This window comes from Stigmatopora nigra, chromosome 9 (assembly GCF_051989575.1).
Source record: "Stigmatopora nigra isolate UIUO_SnigA chromosome 9, RoL_Snig_1.1, whole genome shotgun sequence".
In the NCBI taxonomy this organism is placed as follows: domain Eukaryota; kingdom Metazoa; phylum Chordata; class Actinopteri; order Syngnathiformes; family Syngnathidae; genus Stigmatopora; species Stigmatopora nigra.
The window spans coordinates 1540110-1567944 of NC_135516.1; the positions used below are offsets into that span (position 1 = coordinate 1540110).

At 41.3% G+C, this 27835-nt stretch overlaps 1 protein-coding gene across 1 annotated transcript in view; it reads left to right on the forward strand.

Moving 5' to 3' along the window:
* The first annotated feature begins 13829 nt into the window (after window positions 1-13829).
* LOC144201656 (dynamin-1-like) overlaps window positions 13830-27835 on the forward strand; it is an 81769-nt gene continuing 67763 nt past the window's right edge. The window contains exons 1-3 of the mRNA XM_077724404.1: window positions 13830-14063; window positions 17878-18094; window positions 25387-25460. Of these exons, the coding sequence (XP_077580530.1) occupies window positions 17934-18094; window positions 25387-25460 (235 nt within the window). The 5' untranslated portion in view covers window positions 13830-14063; window positions 17878-17933. The remainder of the gene's footprint in view (window positions 14064-17877; window positions 18095-25386; window positions 25461-27835) is intronic.

Genomic DNA, 27835 nt, shown 5'->3' on the forward strand with positions numbered 1-27835 from the left:
CATTTTTGTTTGGGGTGATTAGTAGGAAGATAGACTCCCAACCTGCTGCGATCTGATTAGCCAGCTTATACTCATCTGGTACGCCCCGGGGGATGCCAATCGCATCAATGTATGTTGGATCTCCTTCCCTCCATGCCTCTCGACGATGTCGGGAGGGTCGACCTTTCACCTCCGAATTCTGAGCCGCCAATTGTATCTCCTCCACTGTGGATGGAAAAACAGACACCGGTAAGAGCAGTGAGACCAAAGTACCTAGTCCTGCCGCGTTTTGGCAGGAGTCGTATAATTTATCTACCACCCCGCCACCATAGGCCAGAACGTGGTATCAGGGGTGTAGTTTGTTTTAGAACGCCGGTACACCACGTCTCATTTATCGCCCCCAGCTTCAGACCATGCCCTGTAAGGTTTAAGCAGGTAAAATGATTAAACAGTGGAAAAATTGACTTCCTATTTACTGCGTAACAGGATAAACACTGTTTCAATATTTTTTTTTTTCTTGCCAAGTAGGACACGTTTTTTCATTTGTAAAAACACTTTTCCCCAAATGAATGGTGATTGAGGGAGTTGTTAGATCCCATCGTATTTTCCCTTGTCTGGTAGTTTATCCTAATCCTTTGTAAGATGGTTTAGTCTCAATTGAAACCATATGGAGACGTCAAACCCAATATAAAAGAGTTCCCTATAGTTTTATGGTATTGCTTGCTGAGCAATAATCTTTTCAATTAATATTGGTGTTTCCCGTATTTTATTAAGTCAGAAAGTTTATCTTACCCGTCCCCTCAATGTTTCAATTGAGACCACCCTTTTACCAAAGTAGCTCCACATAGTGCTTGCCTTCTTTACACTCCATTAACAGCGCCCAATTATCCCCCGTTTGGGAAATCCCTGTTTCAGAAATAAATTTCACAGGTTAATATGTCAGTCCAAGCTTTCCAATCTTGACCAATTTCTGCAACAAGGCTTTTCCCAATCTTCAATTTTTTTGCTGTTAATGTACCACACATATTTCCCACCATAGATTGACCCCTTGTATGGCAACCAGGGATGTCGCCGAGTCCAAATATATATTTTCAATTTGGAAATATGATTTAGTAGGTAATGTTAATTAAATTATGTAAATGTGTATGTTTCTCGGTTTACCCTCCCGTAAGAAGGTGTATCCTCAATTGAAACGCCTCCGCCTTTTTCTCCAACTGGAGAAAACAACCCTACTGTGGAAAGGAATAGAATCACAATCATCATTAATCTCATTGCCCCAAAAGCAATAATTGTTTTCAACATGACTTTTTGTCTTTGTTTAGGCATTTTTCCTCTTGAAACGTTTCAATTTAGACAACCTTCTTACTGTGGGAAAGGTGCATCCGTGTCCCCTTTCAGTAACAAGGACCCTCCCACTTTGCGTTGCTCCGATGATTCTTCTTTTATGCTGCGTATCAGCATCCAGTCTTCAAGAATCACCGTAACTTCGTCCGTTTCCTGTTGAGAAGCAAAATCTCCCTCTGATAGTCTAAATTTGGTGTGTTTTTTTTCTCTGATAGCTTTGCCTCATCATCCAATTGTCATTGTGTAGTGAATAATAACAATTTGTAAGGTCTACCAAACAGGACTTCATATAAGGTCCGCCAATTGTGGATGGTAGACAACTATTATATTAACAAAATGGGAGTCATTATCACTATAGATAGTTTCTGGAATTCCATATCGTGGATTGATATCTATATGATCTAATAGAAATAAAATAAAATCTGTTAATGTATCTTTTGAAATGGATATGTGGGTATGCATATAGATTTAAACCCTAAGCCTTGTAGTGCCGTTGTAGCAAGGCCACCTCCCCCTTGTCGAGACATAGGACTTCCCTTGACTCAAGCCCAAATTATTTTCTTTATTGATCTTTTATTGATAGATTATGTCTCGGTGGTCTGCCAATCAAAAAACACAAAAAGACAAACTATCATTCACGCTCACACTCATAAACAGAAGAATTTAGTGTGTTCAACCAGTCTAGCATCCATAATTTCATTTTGTGGGAGTAAACTGGAGTACCCGGAGAAAATCCACAAATTCTCGAGGACGCCATGAATACCCCACATTCCGGAAGGTCTGGATCCACCCCGCATTCATTAGTAGATCCTTTAATATACACACCCCCACTCTAGCATTTTAACCGTTTGTTAAAAAATACCTTTAAGTTTCACACAAAGTTATATCCTTTTTAATGCTATCAGTTTAGCTGTTTGTTCCCCGAATTGAGGTGGCAATAGTTTCACATCTAAGGTTTTTATTTTCACAGCCGCCATGACCTAATGGCCCCCTATCAGGTTTTTGGAAAATCCCAATTTCCTCTAATAGCATGCCAATCACCTTTTAATGCGGCCATCCAATTTTGTTTCCACTTGTTTCAGGTGATAAGATAATCTCCCCCATTTGTAAAACAAATTCATCCACGCCTATTTTATACAACATGACGCCTATGGCCTTTATTACGTCGCCTTGACTCCAAATTCTATGAACCAAGATAACACGGCGAATTTGTAAGCGAATTTCGCCCATCCCATTTTGTTCATAGACAACCCATCTACCTAAAGCTGGGGTGGCCAACCAGTCAGAGACCAAGAGCCACATTTTTTACTGTGTTACCGCAAAGAGCCACATTTTTTACTGTGTTACCGCAAAGAGCCACATCACACAGATTTATTGTAAATGTCACACACCAGCATAGTAATGACATAAATTGACTCCTACAGTAATAACAGCACAGGCCAGTCATTATCAACAATGAACATTGTGTGCACTCTCTCACACAGACAAACTCTCAGTTCAACCAAGTCCACAAACAAAAATATAATAATTTACAATAGCGTTTTTCTTTTACTATGCATGTTACTTAGTGGGACTTCTGTCATAAAATCAGAGCCTATTTTTGCGCAACATTCGCTCCTTGTGAGCTGTCATTTATTATGAATGGCTTTTAACTAGCGCGCCCACCACGTGGGTGTACACCTTGCTCTCCTATTGGCTGCTCCCGGCTGAGCACACTCGCCTTGGTCTGCCTCGCAGGGGGTGTGGCTTTTTCAGCCGACGCTCGATCTTTGGGATACTTTTTGTGTGCGCAACGCCGTTCATTGTCGCTTCTGGTTCACGGGAGCTCTCCCACTCTGTTAAAAACGTTTACTCAAATGACCTTGCTCCTACTGGGAAACTTTGAGGTATTTTCATCCCAAGCACATGCGCATTGGACAAAAATACCGTATTGAACTCAAGCGAAGCGCACACGCAAATAAAACACAAATACAAACTTTGATATGGACGTAAGAGCCGCATGAAACCGGGCAAAGAGCCGCATGCGGCTCGCGAGCCGCGGGTTGGCCACCCCTGACCTAAAGCGTTACTTGTTTCAAAACATGAAAGGCCCCACTAGAATTCGGGCATCCAGCGCCAAATAGAGCCTATTTACACATTTGTCTCAAATTTGTTTTGGATATGGGGTCCCCAATTTCCCAAAATTTCCCAGAATTCATGTACTACCACATCCTGTCAAAAACCCAAAACGACTAACATATCCTGTTTCTAAGCCAGATTCTGGAATTTGGAGAATTTCTCCTTTCCCTCCCTTATCTAAGCTTGTTATTGCCACTCGTTATCACTGTAACATTCAGGCGTATTAACCCCATCGTTGCTAAAGTTCTCCCCAATTTGCATGCCCTTAAAGCAGTAAAAAGGAACGTTATTTGGTTGTATCAATTGACCAATGCTTATCCAATCCGTAATATCCTTAAAGTCATCAATATGACCTGTGACAAAGCATATTTCCTCCCGCCAGGACAACAGACAATGTTCTTTCAAGTGCACTTTGAAAAACATTCCTTGTTACTCCATTCTTAGGGAAAATATGCTCATCCTAAACCAATTATTTTATTTACAATTCACCTAATTATTTGGATGAATGCCATGAATTTTATCATGCCACTATTGCATTGTAAATTTCCCATCTGATGTCGTTAACAGCCAAATAATTCAATACCTACTATATACTTTGTAAATCACCTAATATGATGTTTACTTAAGACAAGAGTCATTTCCCATAGCCTGTTACCAAAACAAAAATCTACAACAATTAAATTAAAGAAATCAACCTTTTGTTAGGCAATTCCTAATTACAAACTTTAATGTTTTAAAAACCTTATTGTCACCAATATACCATAATATTGTAAATTTTGTCATACTGGCCTTTTCTTTAACCAGCCAACCTCCTGGATTAAAGTATTTTGAACAATCAAAATATTCTGAAATAGTATTAATATTATTTTACCCTCCAAAAGCTAGTTTCCTTTAACTAAGAGCCCTTTGAAATCCACAATTGCTCAAAAATGACTATTTTGGTCTATTCCCAAATCCAAAGCTTTTTACCAAATCAACTTTTTACTAAACAGATTTTCTATCCTTTTAATATACATTTCATTTTAAAACCCAAAAAATGAATGTGAAAGCATTCGCATAACCTTGCATTTCTTGCAGACCATGTATTGTTCTTATTCTGAAAAGTCCAAACAGAAAATGCTTATGTTTACAAACCAGCTTTTTCCCTGTGCCCAAATACAACGCTGTTTAGAGAAGACAACCATTAAACAGGCAAATTAACCCCTCTTCCGATATTCAACTACATCACAATATTTTTCCAAGACCCCATATATCCAGAATATGTATGCTGCAAGCACAACAATATGGCAAAAACCCATTTTCTGCCCTCAAGTTTGCTTCAGCACCCCCAAGGCCAATTATTATTATTATAATGTCTTCACGGAAGGGATCACAAAATTTTCGTTGTTTACACGGTCCGAACGCTCCCGAAAGCCCAACACAGTTAAATCGTCTGCCCCGCGGCCCACATGTTTCACTCCCATCTAATCAGCAGCCGCTGCACCAGAAACGCTTCCCCCGCAGTCGACACATTTTTTTGGCAAGTCTAGAGCATAATAAAAACACAGGTGACATTCCCTGCTAAACATTTAAATGATCATTTTGTATATATTCTTTTGTCTTTTTAAACACCATCTTCCCGTTAGCGGACGGGATCAAAAACCAAGCTGCAATAAGCCATCACATTGCTGTAAATTGACAGTACATATAGGTTATATTAACAAAGCACCACCAGCACTTGGAAATAACCATTCTAATTGTTGTTATACAAGCCCAAGCATCACAAAAAAACCCAATTTATTGTAATCACAAAACGTCATACCCGGATTAACCAAATCAAATACCAGTGTCCCCATTAATTTTCTAGCTCCCTTTATTTTTGTTAAACTTCCTCCGCGCCCGTCACCTATCTCGGTAAATATTTTCCCCGTCAGCCGAGGAGGCCCCGCTATTTTTTCCTTACCAAACAGTACTTTCCCGCCGCCACGGTCTTAAATATATCCCCGTTATCCGAGGGAGCCCCCACTATTTTCCCAAAATAGTATTTTTAACTTCTCCCCGGCCTTATTTCGCCATTAGTGTCTGTGGAACAAGCTGTTACACTTTTATCCACTCAGATATTATTTATATATGTATATTACCTCTATGCATTAGTGCATATATTATCCTGCATTTTATGCATTTTAAGATGGCCAGCAAACCCATATTTATTTATCCATAAATATAGCTGTGTAATATTTTTAAAGCGCCTTGTCTTACCATTTCAGGGGTAGGCACGAATATATTGTACTGGAGGTACAATGTTGGGGCTGGAAAGTGTCCTGTGTCTCAAGGGTAGGCACGAATATGTTGTAAATGTTGTATGGTGTTTGTGTGGTTTCTGCAGTAAAATTAAGATAAGCCTAGGAAATACAGTCGAAGGGGTGATAATATTAATAATATATATATATATATATATATATATATATATATATATATATATATATATATATATATATATATATATATATATATATATATATATATATATATATATATATATATATATATATATATATATATATATATATATATATATATATATGCAGATTTATGCAGTGGTCTGTTGGGGAAGTGGGAGCACGGAGAGGGACAGGAACAGGCTGAACAAGCTGATCAGGAGGGCCAGTTCTGTTCTGGGCTGTCCTTTGGACTCTGTGGAGGAAGTGGGAGAGCGGAGGATGCTGACCAGGATGAGGTCCATCATGGACAGCTCCTCCCACCCCCTGCACGAGTCGGTGGAGTCCCTTCGAAGCTCCTTTAGCAGTAGACTGCGGTACCCTCACTGCAGGAAGGAGCGCTTCCGCAGATCCTTCCTCCCATCAGCCGTCAGGCTCTTTAACTTAAAAAAGGCTGTGGGTTAGGACCTCCTGAATTCGGATACAGTATAGATGTGCTTCTATATATATGTATGTGTATGTATATATATATCTCAGCAACACAGTTACCTATTTATATATTTATTCATGTATTTATTTAATAACTTACTATTAAGTACCTATTTGTGTATAATGCCTTTCCTATTCCTGCATCCTCACCCTCTTCCTATTGCAACAAAGACATTTCCCGATTACGGGATGAATAAAGTTATCCAATCCAATCCAATCCAAATTGACAGTACATATGGGTGATATTAACAAAGCACCTCCAGCACTTGGAAATAATTATTCTAATTGTTGTTACTGTCGCTCGGCCAGACGTCCGTCGGCGAAACCTATTTTGGCGAAACTTCCAGTCAGGCTGGTGACCATAAGTTGTGGTCCACCCCCCCAGAAAAATCATACTGTCACTACTTTCCCAACTTGGGGTGGATAACGTTATGCTTCATGTAAAGACATTGAACTGTTACATGAGTGTTCATTAACCAAACTGTCAAGGCCCTACAGCAGGGGTGGCCAACCCGCGGCTCGCGAGCCGCATGCGGCTCTTTGCCCGGTTTCATGCGGCTCTTACGTCCATATCAAAGTTTGTATTTGTGTTTTATTTGCGTGTGCGCTTCGCTTGAGTTCAATACGGTATTTTCGTCAAATGCGCATGTGCTTGGGATGAAAACACCTCAAAGTTTCCCAGTAGGAGCAAGGTCATTTGAGTAAACATTTTTAACAGAGTGGGAGAGCTCCCGTGAACCAGAAGCGACAATGAACGGCGTCGCGCACACAAAAAGTATCCCAAAGATCGAGCGTCGGCTGAAAAAGCCACACCCCCTGCGAGGCAGACCAAGGCGAGAGTGCTCAGCCGGGAGCAGCCAATAGGAGAGCGAGGTGTACACCCACGTGGTGGGCGCGCTAGTTAAAAGCCATTCATAATAAATGACAGCTCACAAGGAGCGAATGTTGCGCAAAAATAGGCTCTGATTTTATGACAGAAGTCCCACTAAGTAACATGCATAGTAAAAGAAAAACGCTATTGTAAATTATTATATTTTTGTTTGTGGACTTGGTTGAACTGAGAGTTTGTCTGTGTGAGACAGTGCACACAATGTTCATTGTTGATAATGACTGGCCTGTGCTGTTAGTACTGTAGGAGTCAATTTATGTCATTACTATTCTGGTGTGTGACATTTACAATAAATCTGTGTGATGTGGCTCTTTGCGGTAACACGGTAAAAAATGTGGCTCTTGGTCTCTGACTGGTTGGCCACCCCTGCCCTACAGTGAATAGCAGATGATTTAAAAGCCCTTAGGGATGTTGCAGGACCAGATGGTCCTGAATCTGATAACAGCCAAGGATGGAGGTGTGTGTGCCATAGTCGGAGAACACTGATGCACTTTCATCCCAGATGAAACCGGTGACGAAGGTAATTACTCGTGCTATAACTGAATTGAAAGCTTTAGCCAACACCATGACCCAGAATCACTCAGCCATAGGTGTATCACTGTGGTCGTGGTTAACAACCGAGTAATGGTTCTCAATTCTGTTTAAATTTGCATGATTCAAAACACTATCCAGCACACGCTGGTAGCTTACAGTGACATACAGCATTACCGCATGGCAAACCATACTGTAGATTCTCGCATTCTTTTGTGTGACGAGTCTCAGTATGTTGAGTCCTCCGGGTAATTGTACTTGTCTTGACTTAAAAATTGTGTTCGCTCATTTAGAGGGACGCAGAGGGATTTTTCTCGAATGACACTAAAAATATCTCGAGTTTTTCATCTCTGCCTTGACAGGTGACTTTATTGTTTTCCATACCCTTTCATGAGTAACTGCTGATGATATTTGTATTGTGGAACCTGGATAGGAAGGATATACAGATGCTCCCCTACTTACGAACTTTCAAGTTATGAACAACGGTACATATGAACATGTCTGCAAATTGCGTTTATGTCGAAAAAGTTTCGTAAATTCGATTTTGTATTGCGCGCCTTTTTCCGAGTAGTGCTTCTGTGCCTGTGAGAGCTCAGCTCACCCAACATCCGCCTTCCTCTGCCCAGTTTGCTGCAGTGCGGATGTCGCGGAAGTGTGACGTATCGCCAGTGCGCAAAGAACCTTTTTCATTTTTATCATTAAATATCTCGTGCATCCATCATTCAATATGGTTGGTGAAAAGCATAAGGTTTTTAGTGAGGGAGGTGCAAGGAAGAGGCAAGTCATTTCATTTGAATCGAAAGTGGCAACAATAAAGATGCTTGATGTGCGTGAGAAAGTGGTGAGCGTTGTACGGGGATACAACTTGAATTGTTCGACCCTCATTACCACTTATAAACAGAAAAAACAAGCAGCAGGACCCAAATATTGAATGTTGCACAAAGCTTGCAAATCATTTGAATGATGCCATACAGTGCTACCTTTTTATGATGAAAAAAAGAAGAAAACTGGAATCGTCATTAGATAGCTTCTTTAGGCCAGTTTCTAGTAAATCTCTCTCTCTCTCTAATGAATGTATACAGTACTGTATGTATTCTCTCCATTTTTATTAAATGTTTTTTCAGTACAACCAATGCTGGTTACTTATACAAGCCTTAAACATACAAACACACTTATATAAACCTTCAATATACTTATATAGGCCTTAAACATACAAAATAATAGAAAATATAGCACTGAATCAACTTACAAACAAATTCAACTTATGAACAAGCACTCGGAACGTAACTCGTTCCTGGCATCGGTGAGGCAGCTTGCAGTCGCCGGATTGATGGCGCTCAAGAGGCGGAGTGCTAACAAGTCTAAATATATGTCATTTGATAGGTCTTGCCTGGGAAGGCGAACTTGTGGAGAAGCACCTTCCAATTTCGTCATACGCAGCTGGGTATGATGACTATTAGGCTTTTTGTCAAGTCAATGATGACTACAATGCCTATGTCTGATTTTTATTTTTTATTTCATTTCATTTCATTTCATTTTCATTATATCCCACAGTTAGCGCGTCGGCCTTACAGCTCTGGGGTCCTGGGTTCAAGTCCAGGTCAGTCCACCTGTGTGGATTTTGCATGTTCTTCCCAGGCCTGTGTGGGTTTTCTCCGGGTACTCCGGATTCTTCCCACATTCCAAAAATCTGCATGGTAGGCTGATTGGACACTCTAAATTGCCCCTAGGTGTTGTCATATATGTTGTACCCCTGGATTCGGCAATTTATTTGCCTTTAAAAAACGGGGAAATAATCAGACAGGTCAGTTGTTGTTATCTTCAAGCCAACTTTTACTGAAAATTAATAATCAATTCACACAAAAACATAATATACAATAACACCCATATATACACATAAATATATTAACAACCCGTTATAACTCAAAACAATGTACTTGTTGCATAAACGGTCATAACTTGTGACTATTGTAACTTGTGTTACCTTTTGTTTTCCAACTTAGCAAAGTCCGGAACTAGTCAGCAGGGCAAACAAAGGAATCTCAATAGCATAGCTTAGCTTCATTTGCTACGACCGTCATACGCACATACACATCACAATGCTAACGCTAATGGCGGTCGAGGGTACGTTGCTAATGCTATTACATGTGCTCTACTCGAGGCTCGTGAAATCTCAATAGCATAGCTTCCTTTGCTACGACCGTCATATACTGCACACTATCATGCTATCGTATAATGGCGGCCGAAGGTAGCTTGCTAAAGGCTATACATGTCCTCCACCCGAGACTCGCACATTCACGCACACCCATAAAAAGTACACAAACCTTACTAAACAATATGTTCTTTCTCACATGCTAACTATTGTCTCTTGCAAACCCCACACTCAATCGGTCTCTACAACAAAACAACAAACCTTTAAAACACAGGGGGAAATAATCAGACAGGTCAGTTGTTGTTATCTTCAAGCCAACTTTTACTGAAATGCCTGAAGATCCCCCCCGCGTTTCAGCTACATGACCCCAGACATAAAAAATCGAATACCGATCCATACCCTTGCTATTTGGCTGGAGGCATCAATAATCGAAGACTGATAAACATCCATCCCAAAACTAGTTTTACCTCACACATGCAATCATTTATAACTTACCTCACTTTACCCTGTCACATATATATACAAAGTATATTCTCACAAACCTATTGTAAGATAACATTAAGATAAAATGACGTCACTCGGCAATTGCAAGATAACATTAAGATAAAATGACAACGTCGCCTGGCAATTGCTTGTTCATATTGTATCAGTTTTTCTAAGTATAGAAACATGAGAAACTTGCCCCGAGTTTGGTTGTTGTCATGGAGACTTGACTCTGATTAATCAGACTTTGTCCAGAGTTTGGTCGTTGTCATAGAAACCATACTATGCCCTGTTTTTCTATATAAAGACTGACCCGATGTTCATTCAGAGAGAATTTTGAGGACGACAGACTGTGAGCGGTTCACAGCGTTTTGAGCATTTTCCTCCATCCTGCAGTCCGGTAATAAACCGATTTTGTCTTTATATTGATCTTACTCTTTCTTAACCTGAACCTGAAGTTGTATTTTCAGATCTATCACCTATAGCCCAATTAACATTATTCAGAGTAATCATATATTCCTTTCTTTTGTTATTCAAGAATTGTATTTGTTACACACCCCACACTTATCTTGAAACAGTCTACTCACTACTACACTCCAGTGGTCCAAATAGGTAGACAAAATATACACACATTCAAAACTAACACCCACTTTGGACTGCAGGGGGGGGGGGGGCTTTCAATGGAGTTAGTACACTAAAGTCTTTGTCCTTTCTCTTGCAAATAAATGATGTACGGAGAAGTGACCTGGGATCCCATTTCTATTTTCCATGTCTTTATCAAATCCTCAAGGGAAAAAGAGCACATGGCATTGTAAGTACGAGGTCGAAAAAAAATAAACGCCAATAGTATGGGAGTGAGTGTGCATGGCTGTCCGTCTCCTGGTGCCTTGCGAACGGCTGGTCACTAATTCAGGGTGTCCCCCGCCTATGGCCCGGAGTCAGCTGGGATAGGCTCCAGCAACCCGTGCAACCCTAATGTGGATAAAGCATATCAGAAAATGAGATGAGAGATGAAAATATCTACTTTGGTCCCATCTGACTCCAAAACTTTCTCCCATGACTTCTCTGTATCATCCAATTTGCCATTGGCCAATTTAGAAGAGACCTTGACATGCGCTGGTTTAAGCAGGGGAGCGTTTTGTGCAAAGCAGGATTTAAAAGAATGATGCCCTGACCAAGTCCTCTCATGTAGTTCTGGGCTGGTTATTCTCCTTTCTTAGGATCATTGAAACCCCACAAGGTGATATCTTGCATGGAGCTCCACTATATTTGAGAATGACCATCATCATTAGTTCTCCATATCCCTTTCCAGCCTTACAATTTGGTCACTGGTACACTGGTACAAGGTACAATTTGGTCTCTGGTCTCTTTTGTCAGCTCTTTGGTCTTGGACATGTTACAAGTCCGTGTCTTACTGATTTATCTGCGAACGATCACAGACAGGTGCTTCTGACTCAGGATAAAACATGGAGAGGAGGTGGACTTTTAAAGGCAACCTAACAGGTCTTTGATGGTAAGAATTATAGCTGATTGACAGGTGCTTAAATCCGTATTTGCAGCTGTATGACACAAAAAAAGATTTTTAATAAACCTACATTGCGATTTCTGGATCTTTCGTTTTAGATTATCTTTCTTACAGCGGAATGCTCCTAAAATGAATATTTTAGATCCATGCGTGATTTCCAAGGCAATAGAGGAGTGTTAAAATAATAGTTATTGAACAGACTGCATTCATTTATATAATAATGGTATTACTGTCTTGCAGTCGACTCCCTCCTATTTACGGTTCAGCATGAGTGACTTTACTCATTCGCAGAACGTAACTTTTACACATTCGTCTGAGCGAAATGCTCACTCGCAACTATTCAACCACCAATTTAAGGTTAGAGTTGAAATCATGTAAGAGGGGAAATATTTTGTCTGAGGGACACCAGGACGGATGTTTAGTTTTTGGGCATGGCGAGTGATGTCTGTTTTTGGATACTGTAACATGGCAATAATGCATCGCTTCTTGGCTCCGATGTTCGCCACACTACTTTAGACTTGTGTCGGCTGGTAACAGGGTTTATTCATTCAGTCAGCCAAAGGGCACAGAGAGAGGCAACCATTCACACTCACAATCATACTGCCACCAAGAATCAATCCACACTTCCCCACACCTGAGTAAGGCAATTGGTAGGACATTATTGCAAATATTTCCATAAATATATTTTCAGTTGAGTTTTTGCGATATAAATATATTTATTTTTATGCTGAAAATGTACTAGTTATTGGACGCCGAACCAAAATTATTTGCAATAATTTTCCTCAGCCATTTTCCGTAGCGAGACAATGGAGGGAGAGAGCGTGAGAAAGCGAGAGGAGTGGAGGTGGGGGACTTGGGGGAGGTCCGCTTTGATTGCTTACGTGCGCGTGTAGAAATTCACCCTTGTTTTATTTTGCACTTTTCGAGTGGAGCAGAACCACCTAGCTAAGGTTTATGCCCCAAATTTATTTATTCATCACTTACAGTCTTCAAAAGACGTTGTGCCAAATGTGAAGAGGATGAAAAGAATGAAGTGAAATAGGATGAAAAGAATGAAGTGAAATTTGTGTGCTAGGTCTACCCAGACCATTATTTCGTTGTATTGGTCACATTCAATGTCAGATTAGTATGCCATCATTACACCATTTCTGCACACAGATATCGTATATACGTAGAAGCCGTGCTGTGATGTGGTGGGCGTGTTCTGTCGCCGCCATAATGGCTGGGTATCCTCCGCATTGTCTCCTAGTACCAGACGGTCTGAGAACCTTCCAAACACTTCCAGTCCGCAGTCTAAAAATCACCATCTTTAAGAGAAAACTGCAACGCGCATTCTATAGTCTGTATCCAGCTTGACGAACCATCACAGTGAGAATAGTGAGAGCACGTCCGCCTCACAGTTTTGAGATCCTACGGTGTTCTGTCAAGTTAAAAAAAATAACTACCATTCTGACTTTTAGTTATGAATCTGTTGCCGCTGGTGTTGCAAGTTATTTTATAGGGACTTCATACATATTTATCCACATTATATATGTCTGCCTTTTGCACCTCGCCTGTGTCGATGTTAAAATTGTAAAACGTACGCAAATAGGAGGCGGAGCTCAGGTGAGCCTAACCTGCACTGAGCAGCCATCCAAAAGGCGCTTTAACTCGCTTCTGTTCACTCGTCGATGTTTTTAATTTGATCTGCGATGTCTATTAGCTGCATAAAAGAGACGGCGAGAGAGAAAGAGATGGAAAGAGGGTGAGGGAGGATGGAGAGGGAGGGAGAGAGAGAGGGATGGTCAGACAGAGAGAGAGAGAGATAGATAGATAGAAAGAGAGAGAGAGAGAGAGAGAGAGAGAGAGAGAGAGAGAGAGAGAGAGAGAGAGAGGGGGGGGGGGGGGTTGAGAAAAAAAAATAGTGAATTTGTCACCAATAATGAGAGACTGTTGCCTAACATTTCGCGCTGATCTTCACGAAACGCAATTTAGAGAGCGGCATTAATGCGCAGGAAGCTGCCATCTCACCGCAGTATCGTGCCGCCCTAGCAGGTGGCGTCGATTGGAAAATCCCGCAAACCGAGCACCCTTTCAGCACTGAACAGCGGGCGGAAACACTACACACGAATAACACTGAAGAGGTCGTGAGGCAAGGTAGGCAGTCACGCACGGGTCACTTGAAGGCACGTCAATAATTTTATTAGATGTGATTTCCAGCCTCGTCAATAATTTTATTATATGTGATTTCCAGCCTTGTCAATAATTTTATTAGATGTGATTTCCAGCCTCGTCAACAATTTTATTAGATGTGATTGCCGATGCGCCCGCTTCAAAGAGCATAGTCCTTTAGATCTGATGAGAGGACAGTGACATTTAATTATGTATCGTTTGCTCGGCTAAATGCCCTTGACTGTACAGACATCTATAGTTGTGTGTACGTCCTTCTGCGCATGGAAATGTGGGAGGAGGGGGCCATGAACGTGTTAATGTTATTGGTCTTAAGGAAATAGACTTATTATATATATATATATATATATATATATATATATATATATATATATATATATATATATATATATATATATATATATATATATATATATATATATATATATATATATATATATATATATATATATATATATATATATATATATATATATATATATATATATATATATATATATATATATATATATATATATATATATATATATATATATATATATATATATATATATATATATATATATATATATATATATATATATATATATATATATATATATATATATATATATATATATATATATATATATATATATATATATATATATATATATATATATATATATATATATATATATATATATATATATATATATATATATATATATATATATATATATATATATATATATATATATATATATATATATATATATATATATATATATATATATATATATATATATATATATATATATATATATATATATATATATATATATATATATATATATATATATATATATATATATATATATATATATATATATATATATATATATATATATATATATATATATATATATATATATATATATATATATATATATATATATATATATATATATATATATATATATATATATATATATATATATATATATATATATATATATATATATATATATATATATATATATATATATATATAAGAGAGATAGAGAGATAGAGAGATAGAGAGATAGAGAGATAGAGAGATAGAGAGATAGAGAGATAGAGAGATAGAGAGATAGAGAGATAGAGAGATAGAGAGATAGAGAGATAGAGAGATAGAGAGATAGAGAGATAGAGAGATAGAGAGATAGAGAGATAGAGAGATAGAGAGATAGAGAGATAGAGAGATAGAGAGATAGAGAGATAGAGAGATAGAGAGATAGAGAGATAGAGAGATAGAGAGATAGAGAGATAGAGAGATAGAGAGATAGAGAGATAGAGAGATAGAGAGATAGAGAGATAGAGAGATAGAGAGATAGAGAGATAGAGAGATAGAGAGATAGAGAGATAGAGAGATAGAGAGATAGAGAGATAGAGAGATAGAGAGATAGAGAGATAGAGAGATAGAGAGATAGAGAGATAGAGAGATAGAGAGATAGAGAGATAGAGAGATAGAGAGATAGAGAGATAGAGAGATAGAGAGATAGAGAGATAGAGAGATAGAGAGATAGAGAGATAGAGAGATAGAGAGATAGAGAGATAGAGAGATAGAGAGATAGAGAGATAGAGAGATAGAGAGATAGAGAGATAGAGAGATAGAGAGATAGAGAGATAGAGAGATAGAGAGATAGAGAGATAGAGAGATAGAGAGATAGAGAGATAGAGAGATAGAGAGATAGAGAGATAGAGAGATAGAGAGATAGAGAGATAGAGAGATAGAGAGATAGAGAGATAGAGAGATAGAGAGATAGAGAGATAGAGAGATAGAGAGATAGAGAGATAGAGAGATAGAGAGATAGAGAGATAGAGAGATAGAGAGATAGAGAGATAGAGAGATAGAGAGATAGAGAGATAGAGAGATAGAGAGATAGAGAGATAGAGAGATAGAGAGATAGAGAGATAGAGAGATAGAGAGATAGAGAGATAGAGAGATAGAGAGATAGAGAGATAGAGAGATAGAGAGATAGAGAGATAGAGAGATAGAGAGATAGAGAGATAGAGAGATAGAGAGATAGAGAGATAGAGAGATAGAGAGATAGAGAGATAGAGAGATAGAGAGATAGAGAGATAGAGAGATAGAGAGATAGAGAGATAGAGAGATAGAGAGATAGAGAGATAGAGAGATAGAGAGATAGAGAGATAGAGAGATAGAGAGATAGAGAGATAGAGAGATAGAGAGATAGAGAGATAGAGAGATAGAGAGATAGAGAGATAGAGAGATAGAGAGATAGAGAGATAGAGAGATAGAGAGATAGAGAGATAGAGAGATAGAGAGATAGAGAGATAGAGAGATAGAGAGATAGAGAGATAGAGAGATAGAGAGATAGAGAGATAGAGAGATAGAGAGATAGAGAGATAGAGAGATAGAGAGATAGAGAGATAGAGAGATAGAGAGATAGAGAGATAGAGAGATAGAGAGATAGAGAGATAGAGAGATAGAGAGATAGAGAGATAGAGAGATAGAGAGATAGAGAGATAGAGAGATAGAGAGATAGAGAGATAGAGAGATAGAGAGATAGAGAGATAGAGAGATAGAGAGATAGAGAGATAGAGAGATAGAGAGATAGAGAGATAGAGAGATAGAGAGATAGAGAGATAGAGAGATAGAGAGATAGAGAGATAGAGAGATAGAGAGATAGAGAGATAGAGAGATAGAGAGATAGAGAGATAGAGAGATAGAGAGATAGAGAGATAGAGAGATAGAGAGATAGAGAGATAGAGAGATAGAGAGATAGAGAGATAGAGAGATAGAGAGATAGAGAGATAGAGAGATAGAGAGATAGAGAGATAGAGAGATAGAGAGATAGAGAGATAGAGAGATAGAGAGATAGAGAGATAGAGAGATAGAGAGATAGAGAGATAGAGAGATAGAGAGATAGAGAGATAGAGAGATAGAGAGATAGAGAGATAGAGAGATAGAGAGATAGAGAGATAGAGAGATAGAGAGATAGAGAGATAGAGAGATAGAGAGATAGAGAGATAGAGAGATAGAGAGATAGAGAGATAGAGAGATAGAGAGATAGAGAGATAGAGAGATAGAGAGATAGAGAGATAGAGAGAGATAGAGAGATAGAGAGATAGAGAGATAGAGAGATAGAGAGACAGACACAGACACAGACACAGACACAGACACAGACACAGACACAGACACATACACATACACATACACATACACATACACATATATATATATATATATATATATATATATATATATATATATATATATATATATATATATATATATATATATATATATATATATATATATATATATATATATATATATATATATATATATATATATATATATATATATATATATATATATATATATATATATATATATATATATATATATATATATATATATATATATATATATATATATATATATATATATATATATATATATATATATATATATATATATATATATATATATATATATATATATATATATATAACAGTACGAAGCCATGTTTGCACAATTGCCCCCGGGCCATAAAGCCCACCAACCATCTTATTGGAAGTGTAAAAAGTGTTTTTTATTACTTTTTTTAAACTGGTGCCAAAATTAAAAAGTTGAGGATGCTAACAGTGTAGAGCATACATTTTCAACAGTTTGTTCAAAACCTCATTCAAATCGGATGTACGGTGTAGTCCATCCGAGAGAGAGAGCAAAATAATTATCACATTCATCTTCTTCCCTTCCTCTTTGTCTTCTTTCCATTTCTTCGTCCAGCTCTACTGTGCCTTTTGCTTAAGCCCTACCCCACCCACCACTACCACTAAAGAAGCATGGGTAACCGTGGCATGGAAGAGCTAATCCCGCTGGTCAACAATCTCCAGGATGCATTCAGCTCCATTGGCCAGGCATGCAACCTGGATCTGCCACAAATTGCAGTAGTGGGCGGCCAGAGCGCAGGAAAAAGCTCTGTATTGGAGAACTTTGTGGGCAGGTAATTTTGATGACAGCAAATAGGATAACTCTGTAATGTTCAAAATTTCTGTCACTTTCAGAAGATTACAGAAATGGAAACATTATATCAGATGCATACTAGTGTAACTTTATCTTTTTTAGAAACACAAAACTTGAATTGCGTGACAATAAATAAAATTAAATGTTTCTATTTCTTCGATATCTAGCACAGTGTTCCCTCGCTTATCGCGGTTAATGGGGACCGAGACCCCCCGCAATAATTGCATTTCCGCGAAGTAGGGGTGCCCCTTCAAAAATGCTTAAAGAAACGTGTAACACGTGCACAACAGCACCACCAAGCAAAAACATCATAGTAGTCCGTATAAAGGATCTTATGCAGTTATTTTGCACATAAGAAACATTGTTATTGGGAGTTGTGAACATTGTTTTTTTTTGGCGGTGAAGATGCGCCTGTAAACAGCCATGACGCCATCAATGCGATTTCTGAACTCACACCATGTTATTGACCATTTTTTTGATGCAATTACTAATTCTTATTGAATATTTTGTTTCCACCTCTTGTAAGAGGATGTAATTTATAATTTTAACTTAATATCTTTCCTGGCCAGAGGCAGGGGACACCCTGAATCGGTTGCTAGCTGATCACAGGGCACACTGAGACGGACAACCATGCACACTCACACCCCTACCTAGGGGCTATTTAGAGTGTTTAATCAGCCTGCCATGCATGTTTTTGGAATGTGGTAGGAAACCGGAGTACCCGGACAAAACCAACGCAGACCCATGTCCGATCCAGACTTGAACTCAGAACCATAGAGCTGTATGGCAGACACACTAACCAGTCGTGCTAACGGACCGGCCAACCGCAAGACTACAATGTTACATTTTGGACTACAAGGGTCTGGTGTCCACTTATGATGTGGATATCATTTTTCCTCAGAAAAAACATCATGTAAAAAGGTAGATGTAGAAATATATGTATATATGTATATATGTGTATATATGTATATATGTATATATATGTATATATGTATATATATGTATATATGTATATATATATATGTATATATGTATATATGTATACATATATATATATATATATATATATATATATATATATATATATATATATATATATATATATATATATATATATATATATATATATATATATATATATATATATATATATATATATATATATATATATATATATATATATATATATATATATATATGTATACATATATACAAATATATATGTAACGGAATTGAACGGAATTTAACAGTATTGAATCAGTGAAAGGTTGAAAATGTCCGTGAAGACTGGTGCTAGTGTGCCAGCACAAGCCTTAAGTGCTTGGTATTCCTTTCGGTCCTGTGGCCACTCTGTGGTTGACTGCTCGGATCACACGTCTCACATACACTATCTCCAAAATGAGTGGGGTGGGGCTTCTTCTCGACCAAGGGCCAGATCGGACGACCACTGAACCGGCCAGCCCGGGGTCTGCTCACGAGCAAGATCGGACGACCACCGGACTGGCCACCCCACCACTTATTCACGGGCCAGACCAGACGACCCCTAGACCGGTCAATACGCCGCTTCGTCATATGCTGGACTGGGCAACTGCCAAACCGGCCAAACCAGTCATGTGCTGGTCATAAAACAAATGTTGCAGCTCAAAATCAACAAAAGGAATGCCAAGTTTTTTGTTCATATTCCAACCTTTATTTTCTTTTAGATGATGCTTGCAAAATCCCCTTTTGAACGAGGCTTCTCTTTTCTCCATTTTAGTAACCACATGTCATTATTCGCCTTGGGTGCTTAGCAAGACAGAATCAATGATACGGGAAGCTAAACGGACTGGAGAAGTGCTGGTGCACAACTTAGGATTTTCATAAGGAAACAACCATACAAAAATAAACACAGGGACAAAATGGCAACTAAACCGGAGAAGACACACTGTTACGATCGCGCCGCGTAGTGCGACCTAGACCAGATCCAGACCTAGCATTGTCCGGTGGTCGTCCACACCAACCCAAGAACAGACGGAGAGGTCACTCCGGCGGGCGTCCACGCCAGCCTGAAACAAGACGAGGCAGTAGTCGGTCCGGCGGGCGTCTGTGCCGGCCAGAAACGAGACGAGTCAGTGGCAGGTCTGGCGGGCGTCCGTGCCGGTCAGAAACAAGACGGGGCAGTGGCAAGTCTGGCGGGCGTCCGTGTCGGCCAAGAACGTGACGAGGCAGTGGTCGATCCGGTGGGCGTCCGCGCCGGCCAGAAACAAGACGAGGCTGTGGTCGATCCGGCGGGCGTCCGCGCCGGCCAGAAACGAGACGAGGCAGTGGTCGGTCCGGCGGGCGTCCGCGCCGGCCAGAAACGAGACGAGGCTGAGGTCGATCCGGCGGGCGTCCACGCCGGCCAGAAACGAGACGAGGCTGTGGTCGATCCGGCGGGCGTCCGCGCCGGCCAGACACGAGACGAGGCAGTGGTCGGTCCGGCGGGCGTCCGCGCCGGCCAGAAACGAGATGAGGCAGTGATCGGTCCGGCAGGCATCCCAGCTGGTCCTTTAAGTCTTGGCCAAACTGCCTGCCTTCAGGAGATATTAGAAGTTTAGTACGGTCGGGCACCTTACCCTGTTTGCTCGGGGGGTGGACAACTCTCTCCTCCCGGGAAACCGGAGCATTGCTTCTCTGGACGTCGCCGGCCCCGTCCTCCAGGGGCACCGACGAATTGCTACTCTCAACGTCGCCGGCTTCTTCATCCAGGGACTCCGGCGAATTACCACTCTTGACGTCGCCAGCCCCTTCTTCCAGGGACTCCGGCGAATTACCACTCTTGACGTCGCCAGCCCCTTCTTCCAGGGACTCCGGCGAATTACCACTCTTGACGTCGCCAGCCCCTTCTTCCAGGGACTCCGGCGAATTACCACTCTTGACATCGCCAGCCCCTTCTTCCAGGGACTCCGGCGAATTACCACTCTTGACGTCGCCAGCCCCTTCTTCCAGGGACTCTGGCGAATTACCACTCTTGACGTCGCCAGCCCCTTCTTCCAGGGACTCCGGCGAATTACCACTCTTGACGTCGCCAGCCCCTTCTTCCAAGGACTCCGGCGAATTACCACTCTTGACGTCGCCAGCCCCTTCTTCCAGGGACTCCGGCGAATTACCACTCTTGACATCGCCAGCCCCTTCTTCCAGGGAATCCGGCGAATTACCACTCTTGACGTCGCCAGCCCCTTCTTCCAGGGACTCCGGCGCATTGCCACTCTCGACGTCACCGGCTTCCTCCTCCAGGGGCACCGGTGAATTACCACTCTTGACGTCACCGGCCCCATTCTCCAGGGGCAACGGCAAATTGGCACTCTCAACGTCGCCAGCCCCTTCTTCCAGGGACTCCGGCGAATTGCCACTCTCGACGTCACCGGCTTCTTCCTCCAGGGGCACCGGCGAATTGGCACTCTCGACGTCGCCAGCCCCTTCTTCCAGGGACTCCGGCGAATTGCCACTCTCGATGTCACCAGTCCCTTCTTCCAGGGACTCCGGCGAATTTCCACTCTCGACGTCGCCGGCCCCGTCTTCCTCGAGCGCCGGAGCATCGTCGCCACTTCTGGGCGGGCAGGCGCTGAACGGGCAGGCGCTGGACAGAGCGGTGCTTGGGAGAGCGGTGCTTGGGAGAGCGGTGCTTGGGAGAGCGGTGCTTGGGAGAGCGGTGCTTAGGAGAGCGGTGCTTGGGAGAGCGGTGCTAGAATGGCCGTCCGTCACCAGAAACCTGATCCGTGGCTTCGGTACGGGTGCGACTGGCGACCCCAAAGGCAACGGGCGTACTTTGCGTGGCCTTGGCACACGAGCTTGGGGCACTTGAAACGGCGTGGTCGGCCGAGTAACTTCGGCCACTTGGACAGGCGTGGTTAGCCGAGTAACTTCGGCCACTTGGAAAGACGTGGTCGGCCGAGTGACTTCGGGCACTTGGAAAGGCGTGGTCGGCCGAGTGACTTCGGGCACTTGGAAAGGCGTGGTCGGCCGAGTAACTTCGGGCACTTGGAAAGTTGTGGTCGGCCGAGTGACTTCGGGCACTTGGAAAGGCGTGGTCGGCCGAGTAACTTCGGGTACTTGGAAAAGGCGTGATCGGCCGAGTAACTTCGGGCACTTGGAAAGGCGTGGTCGGCCGAGTAACTTCGGGTACTTGGAAAAGCGTGATCGGCCGAGTAACTTCGGGCACTTGGAACGGGGAGGGCTGCATAGTCTTTAGGAGATGCTGGTACAGCGTGATCGGCCGAGTAACTTCGGGCACTTGGAAAGGTGTGATCGGCCGAGTAACTTCGGGCACTTGGAACGGTGAAGGCTGCATAGTTTCTAGGTGATGCTGGTACAGTGAGGTCAGCCGAGTATCCTGGGACGACTGGGACAGCGAGGTCGGCCGAGTAACTTCGGGCACTAGGAAGGGCGTGGTCGAGGTCGGGAGAGGAGCTTGGACGGACGAGGTCGGAAAAGGAGCTTGGACGGACGAGGTCGGAAAAGGAGCTTGGACGGACGTAGTCGGAAAAGGAGCTTGGACGGACGTGGTCGGGCGCGTAACTTGGACAGTGGTTAGTGTGTCCAGGCATTGCCTTCGCTTCGCTCTACGGCGTGGCGCTCGGCGCCTCCTCTGGGAGGATTGCACAGCACCCCCGCCATCACGTCGTGTCCCATAATAGGTGGTCAGCCCACTCTGTAATTGCTGGTCGGGGTATTTGGAGTAGGAATTATCGGGGGAAAAATAGGGGTAATCCTCCTCCAGTGGAAGGTCTCGGGGTCCGAAATGGTCGAAGAATTCATCATCGGATTCCGAAACGCCAGCGAAAAAATCATTTTCCTCAACGATCTCCTCCTCACCAGAATCTTCAGGCTCCCTCCATGGTGAATCAATTCCGCTGGTCATAGGCATAAGATAACTTGGGCGGTCTCTGGTGGTTGTACGCACCTGGGCATCATGATTAAACGGTAAGGGCTTCCCAGGGCGACGTGCATAGCAGTGGTGGGGCGTAGGAGTACGCTGCGGATCTAACTCTCCTACCAGCTGAGACTCATCTCCAGCAATGATGTGCCTGAGAGCCCCACACCACGGTGTGTTCATTACAAAACTCCTAAACGATTCTGAGGGGTTTCTTATACACTCCAAGCAGTCCGGTGTCTTCGAGGTGGATGGTTGGCGTCGCCGAGCGCGTCGGCGCGAGCGTGGGTGGCACTCCGCTGGGTCCATGATGGTCGGATCGTGCTGTTACGATCCCGCCGCGTAGTGCGACGCGATCGGAGGGGAAAGTGAACCCAGATGCAGAGTCGCCGAAGTAAATGGAAAAGGGGAGGCAGATATGTTGCTCTTGTAGCTTGATTTAATAAACCGGGTAACATAACATAAACAACTTAGCTTGATCACCTAAGTACAAACGAAAAGAAACATGCAGCGTGGCGTCAATGTGAACGGCAATGACTACGAGGAAAAACAGGGAAAGAAACCAGAACGATCCGACCGTGTTCACAGAAAACCATAATGCTTAAATACCAAAAATAATCTAATCACGTAATTAGCCACAGCTGATAATAATCGTGACGTCATGCCAGGAGGGGCAATCCAGCCACTCCTGACACACACACCAAAAAAGAGGCCACATGCACACATCCACCCAAACCCTCAACAAAATGTGATACAACAAGAGGTGCCTTCCAGGTTGCACCCGAAATAAGTCTCGTAAATGATCACTTCAATTGCAATGCGGAAACCCTAATGATATTGACAGAATACAAAAATATATCAAAGCTCAAAAATCAAGTACAAAAGGGGTTGCAGTCAAAGCCATGAATCCAAAATCACCACCTCCAAAATAAGGCACACTGTGAGTTTACTACATTTAGATATGCTCCAGGTCCAGACTATTCTGCTATTCCTCCTCCATGTCTGAGACATCGCACAGAAACTTATTCAATGTGTATGTCGGTCGGATCATTATATGTTTTTTTTTTTTTAATTCAAAGTGGCTTTGATGCCACGTCTTCGCCAAAAGTATGACAGCCTTTTCAGCCAACGATTACATTGGTACCTCAACATACGAGTGTCCCGACATATGAGCAATTTGAGATACGAGTAAAATTTTGAGCACAATTTTGACATAAGAGCAAACAGCGGATGCGAGTGGCTGCTCATAAGAACATTAAGGGCACTGTCTCTCCCCGCACAACTCCCTCGTGTAATGTCTCTGTGGTTGCAACTCCCTCGTGTAATGTCTCTACGGGCACTGGGCGGAGCGTTGCATTTTTTCATTGTTTGTGTGCATGTGTGCATTATTTTGGGAATATTTTGAAGGGAATCCAAAAGCAAACAATCCTCGATAGGTTCCTTTTAAAAACTCCATCTGAAAGTCGGGGTGGAGGCGGGGCAAATATAACCAACCCGGGAGAATAAAGGTATCAAAATTTAAAACAAAATTAAAATTAAGTTTAGTGTAAGGTTAGATTAAACTTATTTTTGAGTGTGTCTGCATTTTAATCCAAGTTCATTTAAATTTGTTTGTTACGTTCCGAGTGCGTTGCCGTGCAAAAATCCAACCCTAACCCTAACCCCAACTCCCCCCTCTCTCTGTCTCTCTCACTTCCGCGAAATCTGTCTAATTTTAGAACTATTTAGTACATTTTATCTAATATTAAACTACATGTTTTTTGTTACTTTGTTAGTAGATGGCGAATTAGAATAAATAGAAATGCTTTTCCAATCCAATATTCCATTTTTGGTGTTTTTTCAGAGTGTAGGAACAAATTAATTTGTTTTCAGTTCATTTCTATGGGAAACGTCTCCTTGAGTTACGATATGCTTGTCATACGATCACACTCTCGGAATGGATTACAATCGTAAGTTGGGGTACCACTGTATTATATTGAGTTTGAGTTACGAGAAAATTGAGCTCAGTCCCGGAACGCATTCAGTTCGTATCCGAAGGTACCACTGAATTGCAAAACTTTTTCCACTGCACAACTAGTCTAAAATCCTGGCTCAGACTCATAGTGGTCTAAATTTAGGTAGTGTATGAAAATACATACATTGTATCCTTTGATTCATAAGCAATGAATCAATTTTGTGATCATATCAGTCTTCTGTGCAAACCTCATTCTGAAAGCCATAAAATGTATTTAACGTATTGTCTTCTGTTCTGGAGTGTAACGAAACCACTCTTTTTTCCATTTAAAATGTTTAATGCTAAGGAATTAAAGAGTTCTAAGTGAATATGTTTAATTACAATGTTGTCTTGATTTGATACATTTTGATGAGTTATTTATCCACAGGGACTTCCTGCCTCGTGGCTCTGGTATCGTGACTCGCAGGCCTTTGGTTTTGCAACTTATCAGCGCTACTGCAGGTGGGTTCTAACTGGTGTTGCCAACTCCCTGAAAAAGGGGACACTTCATTGACAGAGCCATCGGGCCCAATTACTGTCAGTCTTTTTTTAAATGCCATTTTTTTTAACAATTAAAACGTACAGCCCTGAGGCTTCTTTTCGTTGTGTTTGTGTGTGTTTATAACATGTAACATTTATTACATGCCTTAGGTACTGGTGGGGATTGGTCTTGTTATTTTTTCCAGTGCGACCTGTCCATGTGATTGCCCATTTTGATTTTTGTGTGATCCAGGTGTTTCTGATTGTCTCATCAACCCTTGTCTGATTGTCTGCTTTGTTATGCCCATGTCTCGTGATCCTTGTTTCCTCATGTGCTCCCCGTCAGGTCTAGTGTTATTATCTGATTCCAAAGTCTGATATTTTCTGAATACCCTGCCTTAGTTATGAAAGTTTTTGAACACCCTGCTATAATGCAAGTTCCCCCACTTAGAAATCTTGGAGGGGTCTGACATTTTCATTGTAGGGGAAGGTCCACAGTGAAAGAAATTATCACAAAGAAATTTCCGGGAAATCCCAATGTAGAATTTTTAAATAATTCATCAATAAGCTCTCCTGGTCTAAAAACACCCCGGCAGTAGTGAAGAAGGACCAGAAATGACTCCATTTCCTCAGGGTACTGATAGGTATGAAAATAAAACTTCCGGAGCAGATTAAGAAAGTGAGATTAATTTAAAGAGGAAATATGTTTATTACCGGACTGCAGGATGGTTGGAGAATGCTCCGACAGCTGTGAAACTCTCACCGCCTACCTTCCTCGCAATTCTCTCTGACTGAACACTAGGTCAGTCTTTATATAGGAACTCAGGTTAATATTTTTAAAACAGTGATGTATTTCTAAAACAGTGATGAATGACAGAGTTTATGTAAACAAAACTTTGGGCTAATATGGTTAGACATTAGCAGGTTTAAGTTGTATGCAAACACGATGTTTTTATAGCTCACACAAACTGCTGCAGCCTATCTTATATTGCACATTTCGAACAAACAGTTCCAAAGCGAGTTGGCCATATTCTACAATACAAGGAAACAATTGCAAGGCCAGCTAGTTAGCTATCTTACAATTCGTGGTGCGAACAAAGAATTGCAAGGCCAGCTAGTTGGCTTATCCTACATTCCACTGTCCTAACAAACAATTGTAAAACCAGTTTGGCCACACTGGCTCAATATGAACAAACAATTATTAAGCCAGTTGGCAGGTCTACCCAATAGATACTCAGGAGGAAAAACTTGGACACTAAGGTTCTGGTAACCTTCTATAGAGCCACTGTGGAGAGCATTCTGGCATACTGCATCACAGTGTGGTACGCTGGAAGCACAGCAGCAGACAAAAAGACCATGCAGAAAGTGAATAAAACTGCCCAGAAGATCGTCAACTGCTTTCTGCCCTCACTGGAAGATATTGCCAGCCCTCGTTATCTCAGCAGAGCCAGGAACATCATCTGGGACCCATACCACCCTGGTCACAATCTGTTCCAGCTGCTGCCCTCTGGCAGACTCCATTGGTCCCACAAATTAAAGACATATAGGATAAAGGACAGTTTTTTCCCACAGCAGGACTCTAAACTTGCGGTAACGACACAAAATCCCTTCTGAGTAGTAACTTCGGGGTGAGGTAATATGAAGAGATGATGGGCGGTGATCTGCCTTCTACTGGCTGACTGAATGTAAGTGAAAGACAGTGAGAGGTAAGTGATCCGCTCGGGGTGTAATGCGATGTATCTATAACGGCAGAATATCAAATTACAAGTCCAAAATTATCACTTATTTGGGTCTTTTGCAGAGAAAATGCACCTTATGGAGAAGCACTACCAATTTCGTCATACGCAGTTTCTGGGTATGATGACAATTAGGCTTTTGTTGGTGTTTGTTGAGTCAATGATGATGACAAAGCCTGTGTCTGATTATTATCCGATTATTATTATCCTCACATCCTGGAGGCAGATCATGACAAGAAGCTAAACATTTCAGGTAATCTCAATTGGAGTGGAGCTGCATATGAGATATCACCACGTGGGTTGTCAATTATCCTAAAAAAGGGGAAATAATCGCTTCGGAACTACATGAGATTACTTGCGCAATGACTTGAAAAGAACTGGGTCCACAGTTTCATACAGACTCTTCGTAATGCACTAAGACATTCATTCATTCATCTTCCATACTGCTCATCCATCAAAGGAATCGAGACTGTGCCTGCCCGCACCAAAGTCTGGCAAGTGAACCTTTACACCACAAGCCGGCTTGCACTTAGACATCATTCTTTGAAATCATGCATGGCACAAAATGTTCCACTGCTTAAACCAGCACGTTAAGGTCAGCCTTTAGTTTGCCACTGAACA